At 53.6% G+C, this 20,101-nt stretch overlaps 2 protein-coding genes across 14 annotated transcripts in view; both read left to right on the top strand.

Annotated features, from left to right (window-relative positions):
• Positions 1–12,113, top strand: part of EHBP1 (EH domain binding protein 1) — a 212,526-nt gene extending 200,413 nt beyond the window's left edge. For all 12 annotated transcript variants that reach the window (XM_042036602.1, XM_042036604.1, XM_042036606.1 and 9 more), the window contains 4 exons: positions 2,952–3,051; positions 4,185–4,258; positions 10,809–10,923; positions 11,100–12,113. In XM_042036602.1, the coding sequence (XP_041892536.1) occupies positions 2,952–3,051; positions 4,185–4,258; positions 10,809–10,923; positions 11,100–11,190 (380 nt within the window). In that variant the 3' untranslated portion in view covers positions 11,191–12,113. The remainder of the gene's footprint in view (positions 1–2,951; positions 3,052–4,184; positions 4,259–10,808; positions 10,924–11,099) is intronic.
• A 2,497-nt stretch (positions 12,114–14,610) lies between these two features.
• Positions 14,611–19,638, top strand: OTX1 (orthodenticle homeobox 1). Of its 2 annotated transcripts, none has more exons than XM_042036748.1 (4): positions 14,611–14,803; positions 15,942–16,401; positions 16,930–17,081; positions 17,758–19,638. In XM_042036748.1, the coding sequence occupies exons 2-4, from the start codon at positions 16,305–16,307 to the stop codon at positions 18,508–18,510; spliced, it is 1,002 nt and encodes a 333-aa protein (XP_041892682.1). In that variant the 5' UTR covers positions 14,611–14,803; positions 15,942–16,304; the 3' UTR covers positions 18,511–19,638. The 2 variants fall into 2 exon arrangements, with proteins under 2 accessions (XP_041892682.1, XP_041892683.1); XM_042036749.1 differs by lacking the exon at positions 14,611–14,803 and adding an exon at positions 14,994–15,025.
• Positions 19,639–20,101: the final 463 nt, after the last annotated feature.

Below are 20,101 nucleotides of genomic sequence, written 5' to 3' on the forward strand. Positions count from 1 at the left end.
TGTTTCAGCTCCGTGCACAAGAATTTAAAAGCTGACGGTCGACAAATAAAATATCAGCATCGACTACTATTAATATTGCACACATGTGTCATTTCACTGATCAAAAAGGCCTTCGCCAGGGTAAAATTGGCCTTTTTCCAAATTGCAAGCTTTTTCTCAGCTTTTTCTTTTTTGCTCTTTCTTCTTTTGTTGCTGCCCGGGGATTTGTGCCTATCGCAGCCGATATCACATGACCGGTGTCAGGGCATCACATGGGTCCAAAGCGAATACAAAAACAGATTTAAAATTCTGTAAAAACAATCAAGACTTTGTTAATTCACTTTTAAACCAGTCTATTCTATGGATATTGCATGTGCTTTGGTGTCAGCATGGATATATTAAAATAGGCACCTGTGCAGATCTGACACGACAGCTCCAAGCTTTACCCAGATCTTTTCTCATTATATGTTGCAACTAACTCTGTTTAGGAGGAATGCATTAATAGAAAGAAGATTATATCTTAAGTTTATGTTCTTAACCTGAAATTGCATGGTACGAAAGTCAACGAAGTCAGATCCACCATGGAGCCAAACACTTTGGAGACATTTATCTCTCCCATTTCTTTTTCAAGGCTTGCAAAATTAAATGCAGCAAGGGCTTGTATTTTTAATCTTTCAGCGAGACATCCCAGTCCACCCCGAAACTAACAAATTGATTGAAATGTTACTGCAGCCACGGATGTCTGGTTGTGAGAACTTTGCCGCATTGCTAGTGGAAAATCTCATGCATTACAGAATAGACTGGTCATTTTGCAGGGATTAAAAAAAAAGCAATCTGTCCCCTTCTTCTTGACTTCTCCCCTGAATAAGTTTCAACTTCTTGGTGCATTTCAACAAAAGGTTGGTAGTGCTGATTAATATCTGCTTCTAAAAGCAGACCCTGTTAGATGTACCAGTACAGCAGCAAGGCCTTTGATCTGTAACTCACCAGCAAAGTGCACTGAACTGCTGAATATTGTTATAAATGCTGTGGTGTGATATTTTATGCACAAAACCTGAAGTGGAGGTCTTGGGGGAGAGCATTTCTACATGTCAGACTACTTCTTTCATTGCTCCATTGCCCCAGGAGCTGCACCCTGCTGCTTTTGCTTGGAAAAGCACTGCAGGTCCATCTGCGCTTTGGGATGCTCTGTCCTTCCTGTCTCACTGCTAGCAAATTGTGACCCTAAAAGCACCCCTTCCAGGAAGTTTCACCAACCAGGCACTTCCCAGGGGGATAAGTGGGTATGGGCGGATGTCTCCTATCAGAAGGAAGAGTATGCCAAATGTTAGAACTTCTTCTTTACTGTGTGGGTCCACCAGTTCCACCCCAAGCTGACCCGCTTCCCTATTCATCCCCTTTTCCTGCCCTTGTGTGAACGCCTCAAGCCCAAAGGCCATGGCAGAGGGAATCAAAGAGTTTGGAGAAGGCTGGAAATGTTTCCTTGCAGGCAGGAGGCTCATAGCCTGGTGAGGGTGTGATTCACCATGTAGGTCTGGGTTTGCACACTACTGTGGCACTGGAGTGTGAGCATGCACATGGTGAGCTCCTACGTGCAAGCATCTGAAACACTCCCATCCAGGAACTGAATGCTTTGGTTTAGGGCAAAACAATATTTTTCTGAAGCCTTTCCAGCTCCAGGTGCTAGAAATGGCTTCTCTGCCACTAGGGATCCTATTCTCTGTAGCATCCCCAAGTGTGCGGCACTTTGCATCAGAGATTTCAAACCCCTTTACAAACACCTTTACCAACACCAAAGAATTAACTTTTAGCACCCTTGCAGGTTCAGTACAGGTGATTATTCCCATATTGCACACAAGGTGCTTAAACTCAGACATCTCCCCACACTCTCCCAATGACGCACTACCAAAGCTGGGAAACAAGCTCAGAAGACCCAGCTCATGCTGCTTTGCCTCTGTTCCAAGTTTACTCCTAGATTAGTTTTAACCCTATGAAATGTGTGAGTTTCACAATTCAATAGGGACCATATAGCCTTTGCTCTTCAGGTCAGCTTGAGGGATGAGAATGGCAGGTTTCCACAGAAGCACAGCCTCCACAAAGGACTTCATCCTAGTCCCTGAGCTCAGAGAGAGTGGAATTTGGCTCAGCAGCCCTGCTACGTGGAAAGCACAGGCAGGAGCCTTCTGCACACTCATCTGCCTTTCACTCATAGTGCACAGGTGGTGACACAGACTCTTAGAGGGTCTGGTAGAGCTTAGCACTGCCTGCAGGTAGGCTATGGAGAGTCCTGATCTTGATCCTGCCTGGGATGGATGGGGGCTAGGGAAAGGGGTGCTAGTCCATGCATACACACATGGGGACCCTTGGGTACCTGGATCCCAAGACTATTTGTATTTGTGCAGATGCTCCCTTTGGGTTGCAGGTTGAGGAAAGGAGCAGCTCTTCCCAGCTCATCTGGAAGAGTGGCCATGAACACAGAGGCTGATCAGGTGCCCACATCTTGGCCAAGAGTTCAGGATTAGCATCTCCTCTGCAGCTACTTTGATCCCTGCCACATCATCCTGACTGTGCTGGGTTTGCATGGGTGGGGTGGATCTTGCCCACAGGGATTGTTTTTGCGTTTGGTGATGACCATACATCTTTCAGCAGTAAGGGTTTTTTCACTGGAAGCATTGCAATTATATAGTTCATTTGGGAGAATTTGAAATACACGCTCCTTTGAAAAGGTATTTATTTAGGTCAGGGCATCAGCATGGTTAAAAACACTAAAATGTGTCCTGGGGAATGGCTGCTTTCAAAGAATTATTTATAAAGCAGGTAGGACTTGCAGTCATATGATATTTTTACCGTTTGAGAATATGCCTTGTCATGCTCAGTGATACTGGCAACTCTGATACTCCAAAACCTGAAGTGAAAGTACATACCTCCATTTGTGAAATGCCACCTAAGTAATGAAGTTCTTTTGATTGCAGGAAGAAACACAGAGGAAGAAGAAGCTATGATGCAGGAGTGGTTCATGCTGGTTAATAAGAAGAATGCCTTAATAAGACGAATGAACCAGCTTTCTCTTCTGTAAGTACAGATGAACATATGCATTTACAAAAGGATGATTTACCCTTCAGATAGATGCAAAACTTTTTTTACTCTCTTCCTGTTAGGCTTCAAAATTAACCCCTCAAAAATGAGTAGTGTGGATGTGTTACACATTGAGTAACTTGTTTTTCTCATATTTCAGACTTGAAAATGAGAAGTGTGCAATGACACAAGATTAGCCAGAGCTGTGAAAAAAGAAATTAAAGAAATATTAAGCACTGTTACATTTTCAAAGGACCAACAGTAGAATAAAATTACATTTTAGAAATGCACAGATAGATTTGGATTGTGCCTCAGATGAAATGGGTGAAGTCTATTCAGAGAGAGAGACAAATTTGAGTCACTACCTGCGTTGTAGAAAATCCTCAGTCCCATCTCTAGTTCAACAGCACCAGGCTGCTGAGGGGTTGTCAGTCATTGTGCAGTGATACCACTGATACTGCAAAGGAAGTACAAATGAACCTTTTCTCACTAGCAGTGTTGAGGAAGGGAGAAGTTGCTGCTCGTTTGTAGAGACATTCTGCCCCGAGTGCTTCTCTTCCAGCTTCTTTCAGTTTGATGATATTTCTTTCCGTAATGCCACCTAGTGTAGATGCCTGCATACTTCCCTGGGAAGAGCCTCTGCTCACCTATCTCCTGCTGGGTCTGAACTTGACAGAGGATTTTACCTGCAAAATATTAAGCTTTCTAATCCCTTGTCTAATTTTTATTGTTGATTAGGGCAGAATGTATATAGAATAATACTTCCAGTGTCACATTATCTTGGTGAATAGGTTGATGCTGGAATTTGCTCATTAGATCTAGGGGAATATTTTATACTTCGGACATTCCACAACAGCTGCTCCAGAGATGAATATGAAATAATTGCATCCTGTAGCACAGTGGAGTTAAACTGACAGAATTAAAGCTGACCTTACATGAAATGAAAAGGCCCTGTTACTGAATAGGCCACCTGAGCCGGGTTTTAAGTTTGTGTATCATTTGTTTGGAGTAGCTTAAAGTTAAAGAGAAAAGTCAGTTTCGAGTCCTAAAATCAATGTAAGTTAAAGGTGCTTTTAAGTGTTTAATGATTTAGTAATTAACATATTGATGAACATTTGCAACTTGCCTAGGGAAAAAGAACATGACCTAGAAAGGCGCTATGAGCTGCTGAACCGGGAGCTGCGAGCAATGCTGGCTATTGAAGGTAAGAGCAGTGCTGGGGACTGAGGGGGGAAAGTGCTCACTGCCAGACAGGTTTGGGCCCTGAAAGAACCAAACGTGGAGGCTTCTCTGAAGCCCATTAGCAATGCTGGTATTTGCATCACTTCAAGTGATAACACACGGCAAATGTGCTGAGGCTGCAATCCCGTTCTTGGGTTTTCTTCCGGATTAAAAAAGTTTTTTTAAATATCCAAGATACGGGACAAGGAGGTATGGTCTTGTTGCAATAAACTTTGAAAACAAAGTGATGAGGAGGTAGAGAATGTGTCTGGGGTTTACAATTTTTTGTTGCAGTAGTGCTCTCTTGGCTTTCCTGCGGCATCGTGCTGCTTTTGGTGCCACAGAAAAAGGAAAAAGTGACCCACAGAAGAGGGCCTCTTCCTTTTAATGTTTCAGACCTGTTCTACGACAGTATCTCACTGGGGAAAAAAGTCTCCTTGGGTTTGGTGGTAAAACACTACGTTTGTCAAGTAAATATTTCCTCACAAGGAATCCTGCACCAGCAGGATTAGTGCGATCCTTTGCACAGTTTCTCCCGTCTCTGCAGTTTCTCCCCAGTTTAGTCACCTTACCTGAATGGAGGTAACACTCAGGGGAAGATTGACACGGGATAAATGAAACAATTGCATCCTTTCCGTAGGGCTTTCCAGCAAATTGTACAATAATCCTTGGGATGATTCATAATAAAAAATAAACATCCAGATAGCTTAAACCATTGCTTGCATTATTTTCTTATTTAAATATCTTAAGTGTTTTCTAATGCTGCACCGCTTATACCTCTCAGTCACAAATGCTGCCTTATAGTTCAAAGATGTTTGCTTTAAAGTTAATCCTTTGGGCTCTGTAAAATGGACCTTTTGTCTAATCAATGCAAATTGATTTTGCTATTCTGTATTGACCTCTCAACCCTTTGACTGTCCATGGTAATTTCTTTCTTCACCTGATAAGGTACCTGATCCATAATAAATCAATTCTAATTAGTTTGGAGACTTCACTAGGAGCATAAGTTTGTTGGAAAAAAGCAGCAGGTTTCAGGTAGCTTTTTCATATCTCTCCATCTGTGGTTATATTTTTTGCATAAGACTATCTTTAGTATATTCTTGGATAATCCTGAGTCATAAATATATACATTGCCGTCAGCAGAGACAAGCCAGATTAATTTGGAGTCGTACTGATGAAATACTTAAAATGTAAAATAATCTAAACTAGAGAGGAGCTAAGAGATAATTTAAATCTAAATTTTCCATGTTTAATTGCCTCATAGATGTATACTGCCTTGGAATGTCCTAGCAGCAGCCTTTGAATGCCTAGCAGCTTGTGCCATTTACACATTGTGGAACAAATATGTTTTTTTAATTTCTTTTTGTAAGTTCAGAGAGGGATGCCCGAACTCCAGAAAATCATCTTTTTTTCCTCTCTCTCATTTTTTACTTTCTTTTCTATATTGCTATTGGTGATATGGTAAACAGAGGTCTAGAAAGCAAACCTAAGTGCTGGAGAATTTGGGTTATTTTGGGGGATTTTTTTATTTATGCAACAAAGTTCTCATTTAGCATTTTAACTCTCAATAAGATTATTGATAGTCTTCTAGAACTTTTAGCAGTTATCTGCTTTTACCCAAAAAACATATTAAAGGAGAAACTCTTCCAAGAAAATGCCTGTGAAAACTCAAAATACGCTTTTGTGACATCTTGCCTCTCAATGGGTGCATCAGTGTTCAGAAGATGCAAAGATGCACTTTTTGGGAAGCTCTGCTAAAACCACACCATTTCCAGTGTGATTTCTCTGAAGAAGCAAGGGCTGCCCAGACAGCCCAGCGCTGTCGGCTCCGAGGGCATTTAGCCAATTGCTAATGAGTGCTTGGGCTCCCTGAAAGAGTTGAAAAGGCAGATGTCGGTTTTACCAGCACCAGTTCCAGAACTGAAATATATGGGCAGGAAAAAAAATACATATATATGTATATACACACACACACATATATATATATGGAACAGGATGGGAGCGGTTTGTTTCTCTAAAAGAAAGGCAGAACACACCAACCCAAACTGGAACTTAAAAAAGAAAAGTCTTTGAAAGGTGGTAATTACTGTTTTGGTAAATTGCTCTAACTCTTCCGCGCGTGACTATGCTGTTTAAAAATCTGTCAACCAATTTACTTAGCTGGTTGATGACAGGGAAAAAAAGGAGAGAAAAGAGCTTTGCAGAAGGTGGGAGCCTGCTGATGGCAGATAAAGGCGGTTCTGCCGTGCCTGCTTGGGCAGCGTGCGGGCAGCGCTGGCGGCCGGAGGTGCTCCCCGTTAGGATGTTCAGTGATGTGGAGACAGTGGCTCCTTCCCGGCCGCTCCTATGGAGGCACCGGCAGCTGAATGGCCTTTTGGAGGGTTACGGCACTTCACGAGGAGCACATGAATGACCCAGGGTGGTAAAAAAAAAGGCATACTCCCCCCCTCCCCCACGGAGCCGTAGAGATAAGAAAGAGGGAGTTAACGCACTGCCTGCTTCCAGCTAGAAAGTGTTCCTCTTGGACTGTTCCGACCGAGAAAGGCCGGAAACCCCTCACTAACAGGCCAAAGAAAATGCAGGTAAACGGGGTCTGTTTTCACCTCTGCACCTCCCCAGGCGTCCTGCCTGGCTGTTTGGAGCCAGCTGCTCCTGTACACAAGGTGCTGCCTTTCAGAGCCTGGTTTTTACTGCGGCTGCAGCCAAGTGCCGAGATGCCTCACTTTCAGCTACCTTTCCTCTCACTCCTTTCTTTTCTTTTTTTCAGTCGAGTTTTAATGCCTCCTTAGAAAAGATAAGTTCATTTTTGCACACCTTCGGGTGGTGTGTTCATTTTCTGCCCAAGAAATGGATCTTCTTTCGGATTTTGTACATCTTGATTTATTCTTGGCTTATAGTTTGAAGTGGGTGCTCTTCTAAAAGGATTTATGCATAGGTTCACTATTTTTGTAGTTATGGTTTATATGATAAGCTTTTTATATTTAAAATCAATATGTAATCCTGTGGAGGAGCTTATCCTCTAAAACCCCATTTGTAAATCTATTTTAGCTTTGTTACACCGCGCAGCCACAGTATTCCATAGATTGATTAGGTTCAGCAGCAGAATCCTATCAAATGGCCTGCTCTGATGATGATGCAAACTCTTTCAGGATTGCTAGTTGACTGGAACTAAAGATAAGACCTGACTGCAATCCCCCAATGTGCTCTTTACAAAACTAGTGTTAATTTTCATCAAAGTGCCGGGCTTATTTATTATAGTGGCAAGGTTGAAGGTTTTACTAAGAGAACTTTCGACCATTTCTATTAAAGCATTTCTATGGGAACTGGACGTCTGTTTGCTCAAAGTAATTATCAGTTTAAGCAGTGGGGGGGTGGGGGGGGAAAGACAATATGAAGTCAATGAAGATGAATAATTGAAAACATTTCTACTTCAATGTGAATTTAGAAAACTCTGTCATTTTAAACTGCCCGTCGCGAGTGGTGGCACAGGGGCTTTAGCTTTCAACACTTTTAGCTCATATACAGCCTCAGAGCTTAATCCTATTTTTGTCCAGAGTGTAGCTTTTATAACAGTATTATTCTGAAATCTTCAAATTAATCACAGCCCATATTGTAGGTTCCCAGAGCTGCAGTCAGCCTGGGTAACTATATGTGACAGGTGTTATAGGTAATCCTGGCTTAAAAGGCACAACAGGTAGGAATCAAACTTGAACACAGTTTCTTTTTTAAACATAGGGATGCTTCCCAAAACTGCTGCCCAGCAGTATTTTGTTGGATAAAACAAAATTGCAAGGTAGTCACCTATAAAATGCTATTTAAATACTTAAAGTCAGTTCCCCTTTTAATCAGTTGCTGCTTGACTTTTTATTTATTTGGGGGGGAGGAAAGGCAGACTCCTTTTCTAGAAATGGAAGTAAAACTGCAAGGGAGTATTTCTGCCATCAGGTTTTCCCATGGCGTATTTCAAACATTAATAATAAGCAACTGCAGAAAAAAACAAACAAACAAAATCCAAAACAAATTCACAGTTTGGTTCCATGAAATCCTAGTAGCACATTATTTACTTCACAGGGCTGTAAGATGAAGCAACAAAACCTGTAGCACTTAGGAAGGGATTTAACAGAGAAAAATAGTGAGGGACTGAGCAAAACATGTACTGAAATACTCTGACTTGTTTGCTCTTTCAAAGACTAAAGTTGTTGCTGCAGCTGGGGAGCAGGGGATGAACAAAAAAAAAAAGAAAAAAGCTTTAAAAATAATAAGTGAAAACCATCAAAATTGCAAAAATTTAAATAAAGTCCAGGTAGAGATGATGGATTTCAAGTCCCTTTTCATCCAGAGCTTCGTGTGCCCAGGTGTGCCGGGGAGCCTGAGTCTCAGCACGGTTCCCAGCTGAAGATGGGGGAAAGTTAACCTGAAAGTTGGGGACCACGTCTGGGGGGAAGCAAACACCCCTGAAATCCTCTGCCATGTGTGTCTCTCTCCTCTTCTGTCTGGCGTGCTGCCGTGTCCCTTTTCAGGGTGGTGTTGTCATGCTGAGATCTCATTGCGTGTGAGGGGCTTTATTTGTGGGGCAAAATGCTGCGGTTTGGGGAAGCTCTGACTTGCAGAGTGGCAGAGCAGTGTGTTTTAAATGGGTTGAACTGAAGGAGCTTTGCCCAAAAGGAGCAGAAGGGGAAGCAGCAGTGCAAATCGAGACACTGCTCCAAGAAGTAGCACCTAAAAGGCTGCTACCGAAATTAAAGCAGCTTTGTGGCAGGAAAAAATGGCTTGGATTACCAGTAATTTTGGCTGCTAACTCCACTTCTAATCTGTGTACACCTGGAAAATTATTTCCTTAGCAACGGTAGAAGGGAAAGGACACATTTAAAAGAAAAGAAAATGAGGAAGGAAAGGAAGAAGAACCAGGAAAAGAAAGAGAAAAATGGGAAAAAACAGAAACTCCCGGGAAGTTTCCGCAGTGCCCGGCCAGGCCGGTGCTCCGGGAAGGGCTTTGGTGGCACCGCAGCAGCTCCCCCGCTGCCTGCAGGACCGGCCGTGCGTGCTCGCTGCTCGCAGTGCCTGCACACACGTGTCGCCGTGGGTTTTCCTGCGTGCTGCTTTTCCTGTGGCTCGCTCGTGGGCCCGTGTGCCCAGGCAGACGGCGAGGAGGGCGCGATAAAAGCGGTTACACATTCCTGCCTTTCTGCCGCTCTTCCAACCTTTATTGCATGATGATGCATCTAATTTTTAATTTGTAAATACAAGGCTGAATTCCCTCTAGCACCACTTGCTTTCATAAAGCTTCTGAGCAGTTTGCTGTCTTGAATAAATTTGGCTTTGGAGGGGGGTCAGGGGGATTTGAACCACCGCATTCTTGCGGGGTTTGTGAAGATTCACATGGTAACCGGTGGGGAGCATTGTTCGGGTTATCTGAATAAGCACCAGCCATGTGAGTTTTAACATGATCGCCCAGGGCAATGGAGAGCGCGGGGGGGGTGGGGGAGAAAGCCAAAAGGACTGCACCCTCTCTCCCCTTCGCCTTCGGGAAGCGCGGGCCGGGGAGGAGGACACGGCCGGGCCGGTGGCGATGGCTTCTCCCGGTGGTTGTTTTTTTTTTTTCTTTTTTTTTTGGAGCTGGTGTCCTCTTTCCCTCCCGCTCCTCAATTGTCCTGCTATCTCCCTCATAATCTACTGCTCCTGCTTTTCATTGTTTACCTTCTTAATGAGGGAGGCGGGGAAGGCTGGGGCTTGACTGACAGCGACAAGCCCTCACGGTCTGGCTGGAGAGCCGGAGGCTGCGGGCGGCCCCGGGGGGCTGCGCCGGGCTGGGCCGGGCTCCGGCGGGCCGCGGCCAGAGGAATCCCTTTGGGAATAGCGAGGCGGCCCGCCCGCCGCTGGCTACCAGCGCCGGGGGTGGAGGGGCCCCGCGATATTCTGTAGCAAGTGTATTTTTACTTCAAAGTGGGAAATGCTAATTAAGCGATACCTGCCTTTAAAGTTACTGCGGAGCATATGGTGCGCAGTGTGAGATTCCTCCAGCCGCTGAGAGCGGGCGAGGAGAGCGCAGAGAGGAGCCTGACTGCGGGAAGCGGGCATTCCTCCGGGAGGGCAAACCTGGCAGTGGCCATGCCCGCCAGCAGGCACAGGCGTGGGGAAAACAAAACAAAACAAATTCTACACTAAAAAGAAAAAAAAAAAAAAAAGGAAAGAAACCCCCACACAAACGACCCTCAAATCATTGCTGAACTCCCCGAAACCAAAGTGGGCGAAACGCCGCCGGGCTGCGCTTGTCCCCGCGATAGCCTCGCTGGGGAGAGAGGCCGGGGCCGAGTCGGGCTGTGCCAGGCTGTATTGGGCTGTGCCGGACCGGGTCGGGCTGTGCCAGGCTGCGTTGGGCTGTGCCGGGCCGGGTCGGGCTGTGCCAGGCTGCGTTGGGCTGTGCCGAGCCGGGCCGGGCCGGGCCGCAGCGGGCGCGGTTCCGGCCGGGTTGGCTGTGCCGGGCGCTGGCGGCCGCGGCTCTCACCGCTGCTCTTGTTGTGCTTCTCCCGCAGACTGGCAGAAGACCGAGGCGCAGAAGAGGCGAGAGCAGCTCTTGCTGGACGAACTTGTTATTCTCGTTAACAAACGGGACGCGCTGGTCAGGGACCTGGACGCCCAGGAGAAGCAGTGAGTCGGGCAAAGGGGGGGGTCCCCGCCGAGTCACCACGGTCCCCACGGAAAGTTTGGTCCACGTCCGCGGGCGCCGTGGCCGTGGGGGAACTCGGCGTGGCCTCGGAGGCGAGCGGGGCCGGTGCGCATCCCGCGCAGTCCCTCACCGCGCCTTCCGCCGCCTCTTTCCGCAGGGCCGAGGAAGAGGACGAGCATTTGGAGAGGACCCTCGAGCAAAACAAAGGCAAGATGGCCAAGAAGGAAGAGAAATGCGTTCTCCAGTGAGCGGCCTTCCCGCGGCGGCAACGAAATCGCAGCGCAGCTTTCTTATGTTTTTAAAATGCCGACATGAGACTGGGAAAAAAAAAAAAAAAAGAAAAAGATGTTTTGAAAAAAAAAGATTAAACTTTTTTCCATTTTCTTAGGCCAGATCTAGGCTGCGCCAGGCCCCACTCCGTTGTTTTTTGTTTTCCATTCAAGCGAACTCGCGTTGTCCAATGATTTCCGTGTGGGCTCAGCTCTCCTGCCGAAAGCGTTGGAAATGGAATCGCCGAGACCCCTGGCGTGCGGGCGATGCCGGAGATGGGCGGAAGGAGGAGAAGAAATAGTCTGTCCTGGTTTCTGTAGCTGGAGGAGGGCTGAGTTTTGAAATAAAAATGTTTTTGTCGTAATAGGATTAGAGAGGGGGATATAGGAAAAAAAAAAAATCATTGGGAATGGTTTCATCTAGTCCTGCCATATGTAATACTTAATAAGCTACCTACATTTTATAGTTAGGTCAGATCCACCCCAGTTATTATTAAAAATGTGCTGTATTTACCAGTGGTTTATTACATCAGTTTTACATTTCCCCGGGAGGAGAGCCGAGCTGCTCTGGTTTACTCGGGGGCCTTCTCCCCCAGAGCTGGCACAAAACCCTGGGAGCGGCTGCGAGCGGAGCGGGGCAGCCCGGGGCAGAGACCGGCCCGGCCCGGGACAGCGCGGCACTTCCCACCCGCGTCCCCCCGCGGACCGAACCGGACCGCGCCGCCCGCTCCGCGTTATTTATTGCGCCCGGCCGCGTTCCCCACTGCACCCCGCCCCGTCCGTGTGCCCCCAAGCGTGTCCCGCGCTCGCATCGTCCCTTCGTGGAGCTCGTCTCGTTTATTTATTACAACACCGAGTCATATATAAAATTTTCAATAAAACCCGAATCTTTCTTACCGTAACTGCCGCTTTTCTCTTTACCTGGGAAACTCCCTTCACCCCTCCCGCCCACAGTCGGCCGGCGAGGGGGCTTGGGGGGCGGGAAGGGACCGATCCCGGCTGGGGGCGGGGGGGGGGGGGGGCAGCGGGGCTCCGCGCCCCGAGCCGCCCCGGCCGCCGCCGCTTCGCCAGCGCAACGAAACCCACCGGACGGAAAAGTTTTTCGTTTGATTTTAATAAAATGCAGCTCGGGGAGGGGGAGGTAAAACTTTTCCCCGGGGGGCCGATGCCGCCCGCCGGCGGCGTGGGGGATGCGCGGCCAAAGCCCGGCTGCGGGCGCGCAAGGAACGCACCCGCGGGGAGCGGAGCTGGCGGAAGGAGCCCGAACCCTGCGGGGTTGCGGCTGCCGCTCCACGAGGAACCCCAACAGCGCCGGCGGCTCCAGGTGCAGCTGCGGCCCGCGGCCCGCTCCGCCCTCCCGCTCTCACCAGAAAAAGTCCCCCGTGGAGGAGAGAAGCGCCCGGTTTTGTGCGAGCGGCCGCCGGTGCCGGGGGATGTACCGGCCTGGGAAACTGGGGGCTGCCCCGGGGCCCGTAGGTGGGTTTGGCCCCATGCAAAGTTTCGGAAGATGCGCGGAGCACCCCCGCACCGGGGGGGGGCTGGGGCAGCAGGCTCCGCCGTGCTCTTCTGCCCTCCCGTAAAAATACAGCGGCTGGGGACGGGAGGAAACGCGCTCCGAGGGCTCCGCGGCTGCGGAGCGCGGCGGAGGCTCGGGAGGGGAGAGGCGGCAAAGCCCGCGGCGCTGCCTGCCCAGCCGGGCACCGGGAGCTGCTGAGCCCCGAAGCGTGGGTCTGTCCCTGGGGCGAGGGGGGCCGCGGGCGGGCATCCTCCTCGCCTAGGGGGGCCGGTGTTTGCCTAGCTTTTAAAGCGAAAAAAGTAACTCAGTCGCTAGACCGAGGGAAAAATAAGTGTGTGTGTCCCCCGTCTTTCGCCCCCAGCCCGGCAAACCGGCCGCAGGAGGCCCGCGCCCCGCAGCCGGACCGAACTGCCCCTGCCCTTCGCCGGGGCCGGGGTCGCGCAGCCCAGCCCCCTGCCCACCCGCAGGTCCCGCCCTGCCGCCGACCTTACCTGGGCGCAGCGGGGAGGGTGCCGGCTCCGTCCGGCGGAGGGAACGGGGGATCGGAGTCGCCGATCGGGACCGTCACCTCGGGGGGGGTGGCGAGCCCCGCGCCCGCCCTGCCCGCAGCCCCCGGCCGAGCCTGCGGGGAGGCGTCTGCAATTGGGGATTGGGCAACCGCGGGAGTTGCGGGAGGCTTGGGGGGGCATAGATACCCCCTGGTGTGTGTGCGGGGGAAAAGCCTCGGGGGGGCCTGCTGCCCGCCAGGACCGGGGCTGCCCCGGCGGGGCGAAGTGATGGGAAGGCGGGGGGGGCGGGGGGGAGCGCAGCCCGAGCCAGGAACTGCCCCGGCAGGACCGGGGCAAAACGGGGCAGAGGGGCTGGAAGGGGGGAGAACTGCCCCCGCAAACTCTTCCTCCTCCCTCCTCCTCCCTTTGCTTTTTTGTGAATGGGCCGCGGCGCCTTTGTTACGGGGAGAAGTGCCCGTGTCGCTGACTTTTGCGGGAGAGCAGAGGGGCTTGCTAACCTCCTTCGCTCTGCTCATCGGCTCATCGGCTCCCTCCTGCCCGGCTTAGACGGTTCTTTCCTCGCACAGGAAAAAAGATTTGAAAAGAAGGGGGAAAAAAACCCTCCAACAACAACAAAATAAAATGGGGGGGAAAGTCTTCCCCCCGGGAGACCGCGCTCCGATCGGGGCCGGCGGGCAGCGCCTTTGAACATTAGCTCGCTTTCAGCTCCACTGCTATTAGAGGGAGTTGATTTGGGGAGACCAACAAAAGCTGCGCACCGGAGCCTCTTTAGAGGTCCGGGGCCGCTCCGCCGCCTGCGCGGCCGCCGCGCCCCGACCCCGCCGCCTCGAGCAAGGAGTGGGGCCCCGCGGAGCGGTGCGGAGGGCCCCGTGTCTTCTCGTCCCTCTCCCCGCCGCTCCCGTGCGGTCCCCGCCCGCTCGCCCCCCGCGGAGCCCCCAAATTCGGGACACGCGGGGAAAGGTGCGGTCGCAGTAGTTTTATTGGGATTTTAAAGCACAAAGTTTGGGAGAGCCTGCGGGCATCGGGATGGGGGGGCCGCGACACCGCCTCCCCTCCCCAGGAGCGCCCTCCGTGCCGGCGAAGGCGGCGGCCGAAACTTTTTCTGCGATCTCCTCGGGCGGCAGGGACGCGGAGGGCGACGCGGAGGGCGGCGCGGAGCGGCGTGGGGGGCTTCCCCGAGGGAGGGGGCAGAGCTGCGCGGGCGCGGAGCGGCCCCCCTCTGTTCCGCACTTCTCCAACAATTCCCACCACTCGCCCTCTCCGCGGAGGTTGCGCGGGGCCCTGCCCGCCCGCCCCCTGCACCCCTCGCTCGGCCGGCCGGCTCTCCGCGGCGCCGGGGTCGGTGCGCGGGGGAGCGCGGAGCGGCGCGGGGCGGTGCGGACGAGCCGTCGCCCCGCGCTGCCATTGCCCGGGCGGCTGTCAGTCAGGCGGGGAGCGGCCGGGGATTGGCGCCGGGCTGGTTACGCAGTTGCTTTGCGCGCACATACAAGGGTAGGGCCGGGGGTAGGTGATCAATCCTCATCAGGGCCGCGGCTCCATCGCCCCGACAGCGCGGGCCGCCGGCAAGGTAACGCGGGGCACCCCGACAAGTCGGGGGTGCGCGGCTCGGCTTCGGGCAGCGCCCCCCCGGCCCCCCTCCCCAGCCCGCCTCTCACCTGCCTGCCCCCCTCCCTCCTCCCCCCGCCGCGCCCCCTCCGCGCCCCCCGCCCGCTCCGCCCCGCGCTGCCCCGCGCAGCCCCCGCCGCGGCCGTCGGGCGGGCGCTCAGTCGCTCCGCAGGTGGCCGCGCAGGTGAGGCGGGCGGGGGCGGTGGGCACCGCGCTCACCGACGGGGCGGGCGGCGGCGCCGGGACGGAGCGTAGCGGGCCCGCGGCGCCGTGGGCAGGGGTGGTGAGCACGGCCGGGCCGGGGCTGCCTCGGGATTTTCCTCTTTTCTCTCTCCTCTTTTTCACTTTTATTTCCCCCGTCTTCCCCACTCTCTCCTCCCGGGACGGGCCCGCTCTGCCGCGTCCCCGACAAAGTTATGCAACGCCGGGTCCCGGCGCCGCCACCCGACCTGCGCCCGGCCCCGGCCTACCGGGGGGCACCGCGAACCCCCGCCCGGCATCCACCTCCCCTCGGGCCGGGTGCCCCCGTTCACCCTCGGCAGCGGGGGCTGCCCCCGGGGCTCGACGGGACCGCCCGGGGTCTCTCCGCTGCTTCCTCCCCTCCGCGTTTATCTGCGGCGTTTTGCCACCGAGCCCGGGCGCTGCCGGGTCTCTCGTGTGCGTGTCCCCCCCCGCCGGCCCTGCCGAGCCCCCCGGGCGGGCCCCGCCGCCGTCCCGTCCCGGCTGCCGGCCCCGTCGCCCGCTCGGCTGCCGGAGCGCTCTTTTCCTTTTCCCCTTTTTAACTCTTATCCATTTCTAATTAAAACGTCCCCGTCTGCTCGCTTTTAAATTAATTATACTTCCCTCCTCTGATACCTCCTTTTGATTCCTAATCCAATTATCTTTTTAAATAATTGCTTTATCTCTCCCGATCGCCGGGCACTGTTGCCTCTCGGCACTTGCGCGCGACTCGCTTTCGTTTAAAATAAAATAATAATAAAATTAACAAGCGGAAGCCGCCCGCGCGGAGCCCCCGCGCCGGGTGGGCGCAGCCCCGCGGGAGCCCCCGGCAGGACTCGGGCGGCCGAAGCCTCACCCGCTTCTCTCCACTCTCTCCCCAGGCGCTCCGGCCTCGCCTCTGCGCGGGGAAGAAATCCGCCTGTTTCTCGATCCTCGTCGCTATTTTAATTTTTTTTTTTTTGCTTCGTTTTTATTTTTCTCTCACTTCACCTGCGATCTCTCGAGGACCTCGCGGCAGTGACGGCGGGACGGAACGGAAAAAACTCCTTTCATACCGACTTTGTGCTCCGTTTTTTAATTGTCGTTGGCTTTAAATTTTTTTTGCCTCTTGTTTGGGGTGTTTTCGGCGGCTCTTTTGTCAGGTTTTTTTCCCTTTTCATATCCCCCTTCCCCGCGCCATAGATTTGGTTTGATTTTGATTTTTTTTTCTGCGGGACTTTGGAGGAAACTGCCCGGCTTCTAGCATGATGTCTTACCTCAAACAGCCCCCTTACGGCATGAATGGGCTGGGGCTGACGGGCCCCACCATGGACCTGCTGCATCCCTCCGTGGGGTATCCGGGTGAGTGCCGCGCACCGCGGCCCCCCAGTCCCGCCATCCTCCAGCAAGCGGAGGGGAAAAAGTTCCATCCCATGCGGGTTTGGAAGAGCTGGTGGGGCCGTACGGTTTAGGGTGGGCTGTGGGCTGGGTTCCCCCGGTTTGTCTGCACCCCTGCCTGGGGAGATTGGGGTCTAGATGAATTTTCCCCCCTGTTCCCGGGGTTTCTTCGTTTTCACAGGGATTTTTAAGGATAAAATAGTTTCAAAGTGAACAACAAAAAAAAGTAATTTATTTCAGCACAACGAAATCTCCCCGTAGTTCCAGCTAGAGCCAGGCCTGACCCTTCCCCAGCACTGTGCCCCTCGCCCTGCCCGCAGCGGGATGGGGTCCGGCAGCCGGGGTGTGGGGGACACTGCTGCTCTTTGGGGTCTGCAGCGGGGGTGCGCCTCAGGCCCCTGCCCCGGGGACACCGGGGCTCCCCCCGTGCCGGGGCGTGCGGGAGGTGCGTGGGGGCCCAGCGTGACCGCTGTGGTGGTGCTCATCCCGCAGCCACCCCGCGGAAGCAGCGGCGGGAGCGCACCACCTTCACCCGCTCGCAGCTGGACGTGCTGGAGGCACTCTTTGCCAAGACCCGCTACCCTGACATCTTCATGCGGGAGGAAGTCGCCCTGAAGATCAACCTGCCCGAATCCCGAGTCCAGGTACTGGACCTGTGTGGGGGAATCCTGCACCGCTGTGGGACGAGGGGATGCAGGGCCACCCCAGCTCAGCTGGCACCGCTCAGACCGGGTGCTTCATCCACACTCATCCCTGTTTCCTTGGGACAGGGATGCGTGTGGCCTCCCATCCACTTCTCTGTCCCTCTGTGGGGATATTCAGCTGAAGAGGGAGCATTTGTTTTTATTTTTTATCCTCTTGTATTAATTTTATTTTTGTTAATACCTTTCTGTCACCCTCCACCTGCTCCAGGGCATAGCAGCCCTAGCACTTGGGTGTTTCTCAGACATATTCCCTCTGGTGGGCACTGCTCCCTGGATACCCAAAGGGGTGGCATATGCAGGCAGCACCCAACGCAGGCTCTGTCCCCCAAATTTCGTTGCTGTGCCAGGGATGTGCACGAGCTGGGACACCACAGCCTTTGACCCCAGTCATCCTTGCTTTTGGCAGGTTATGGGGCGGCTGGGTTGCCAGGCAGGGGTAGGATTATATTTGGGGGTGCGAGGGGTGCGCAGTGTTAGTGGCTGGGCGTGGGTACTGGGAGAACTGCGTGAGGGTGGTTGGGTGCTCGCAGGCTGCAGAGCCCCTTCTGGGGCTGCCTGGGCCCCTGCTCACCCCGCCACGCTCCTTCCTCCCCTGCACCCCGTTTTCTCCCTGCAGGTCTGGTTCAAGAACCGCCGCGCCAAGTGCCGGCAGCAGCAGCAGAGCGGCGGCGGGGCCAAGAGCCGTCCGGCCAAGAAGAAATCGTCGCCCGCTCGGGAGAGCTCGGGTTCGGAGAGCAGCGGACAGTTCACGCCGCCGGCAGCGGCCTCCAGCTCCGCCTCGTCTTCCTCCTCCAGCTCGGCCTCCTCAGCCCCGGTGGGCGCCCCGGCCTCTCTCAGCACCCCGGCGTCATCCATCTGGAGCCCGGCTTCCATCTCTCCCGGCGCGGCGCCGGCGGGGGTGACGGTGCCCGAGCCGCTGCCGCCGGCCGCCGCCTCCTGCATGCAGCGGGCCGGCCCCGCCGCCTCGGCCGCCTCCGCCTCCTACCCCGTGTCCTACAGCCAGGGCGGGGGGTACGGCCAGGGCTACCCTGCGCCGCCCTCTTCGTCCTATTTCGGGGGCGTGGATTGCAGCTCCTACCTGGCGCCCATGCACTCCCACCACCATCCCCACCAGCTCAGCCCCATGGGGCCCTCCTCGGTGCCGGGCCACCACCACCACCACCCGCTGAGCCAGAGCTCGGGCCACCACCACCATCACCACCACCACCACCAAGGTTACGGCGGCACAGGGCTGCCCTTCAACTCCTCCGACTGCCTGGACTACAAGGAGCCCGCCGCTGCCGCTGCTGCCTCCTGGAAGCTCAACTTCAACTCCCCCGACTGCCTTGACTACAAGGACCAGGCGTCCTGGCGCTTCCAGGTCTTGTGAGGGGCCGATCACCATCCCCACAAGCTGCCACTGACCCCACACCCGGGGACTCCCCACCGCCTCCTGGGCAGGACTCTGGTTCTTCCTTCTCCTCCTCCTCCTCCCTCTTCGTTAGCAGTGGCGATGCCCTGGGGAGGTCCTGCCGCCCCCATCTCTACTGACTGATATTTATTTGCTTCCTGCACCACTCCACCAGGTTTATTATAATTATTATTTTTTTAAACGCAACAGAAGAGGAGTTTAAAAAAAAATTAAAAAGCCTAGCGTGTCCCCTGCTGCCCCCTGGGCAGAGGCGCAGGCTGGCTCCTGCCCTGCCAGTGCCCCCCAGCTTTGTGCGGGGACCCTCAGCCCCTGCGGGTGCGGAAGCCCCGGCTTGCCAGTCCTGTACAGCCTCTTGCCGCGGGGAGCGGCGGGAATGATGTAAATACTCGGTCCGTTCCAGTGACCACGATTATTTTTAGTTGATGCTGTTGGGTTGGCATTTATCTAGAGTCTAACATGGAACAGAACGTAAAAAAAAAAAAAAAATCTTTTTTTAATTTCGATTTTCTTCCCTAAGAAATGAATCTTTCCCGGTCTCACGTCCTCCGTCCATCCTCGAGGGCTCTGCACAGGCTTGGCTGTGTCGTCCTGGGGCTGAGGGTGAGGGGGAAGGCAGCAGCCATGGGAGGTGCCCAGAAGGGAGGCAAAGGGGGAGGGAAAGGCTGCCCAGCTGATCCGCAACCTGCAGACCAAAAAACCCAAAACTTTTGGAAAAAAAATAATAAAAGGAAAGAAAAAAAAAGAAAGCTGCAAAAAAAGTTTTGGTTTATTTTTTGGGGGGAGGGTTGCAGGGATAAGCAGCTCTGGTTTGGGGCTGGGGAGGGGGGGGCGCACGGCTTTTCGGAGTGTGTTTTTTGGTTTGGTTTTCGTTTTGGTTGTTTCGAGCCCCTTGTGTCGGTCGGTGCGTTGTGGCGGGTCGGGGCTGCAGCCCCGCGTTCCTGCTTCCCCCGCCTGGGCTGGCGCTTCCCGGCAGCTTTGCCCCGCCGCGGGGACAGGGACAGTGTACGTGTGACTTTTGATGCCGTAACCCCTTCAACTGTAAGGCAACCCCCCTCCTTTCTTCCCGCCCACCCCAATAAAATCTAAACTAATAAATGTAGTGGTGTTCTGTTCTCCTTCCTCCCTCCCGCCTCCTCTTCCTCATAAAACTGCCCTGGGGGGGAATGAGGAGCTGGGAAATATTTCTTGGGGGGGGTCCCAGCAGGATGGGGATGTGTGTGATGAGTTTGCGAGTGCTCTGGAGGGGGGACCCACCGCCGCTTCTGCAGGTACGGGCTGGGGACCCACTCTTACATTAATTGACGCTTAATTGGTTACTGATTTTTGGTGCCCCGTGGTGCCGATGGGACTCACGGGACGGGCAAACGCTGCCCGAACCAGCAATTTACCCCCAGGATCGGTGGGGCAGCCCCCAAACTCGGGACCCACGGGCGAGCCTGAGTGCCGGTGGCGGGGAGTGAGGGACACTCGGACATCCAGCCGGACCTCTGTCCCACTGTGCAGGTTCCGCACCCGCGCTTCCAGCCCTGGCTCCCGGCTGTACCACCCT

The sequence above is a fragment of the Corvus kubaryi genome, unplaced genomic scaffold (assembly GCF_017639235.1).
Source record: "Corvus kubaryi isolate FWS band 111438036 unplaced genomic scaffold, C.kubaryi_AGA036_p1.0 37386, whole genome shotgun sequence".
Classification (NCBI taxonomy): Eukaryota; Metazoa; Chordata; class Aves; order Passeriformes; family Corvidae; genus Corvus; species Corvus kubaryi.

Excerpts from the sequence above, each read along its gene's own strand:
- OTX1 (XM_042036748.1), top strand. The coding sequence starts at position 16,305 with ATGATGTCTTACCTCAAACAGCCCCCTTACGGCATGAATGGGCTGGGG. Across the intron at positions 16,402-16,929 it reads TCCCTCCGTGGGGTATCCGG|CCACCCCGCGGAAGCAGCGG; the intron begins GTGAGTGCCGCG and ends CTCATCCCGCAG. Across the intron at positions 17,082-17,757 it reads TGCCCGAATCCCGAGTCCAG|GTCTGGTTCAAGAACCGCCG; the intron begins GTACTGGACCTG and ends TTCTCCCTGCAG.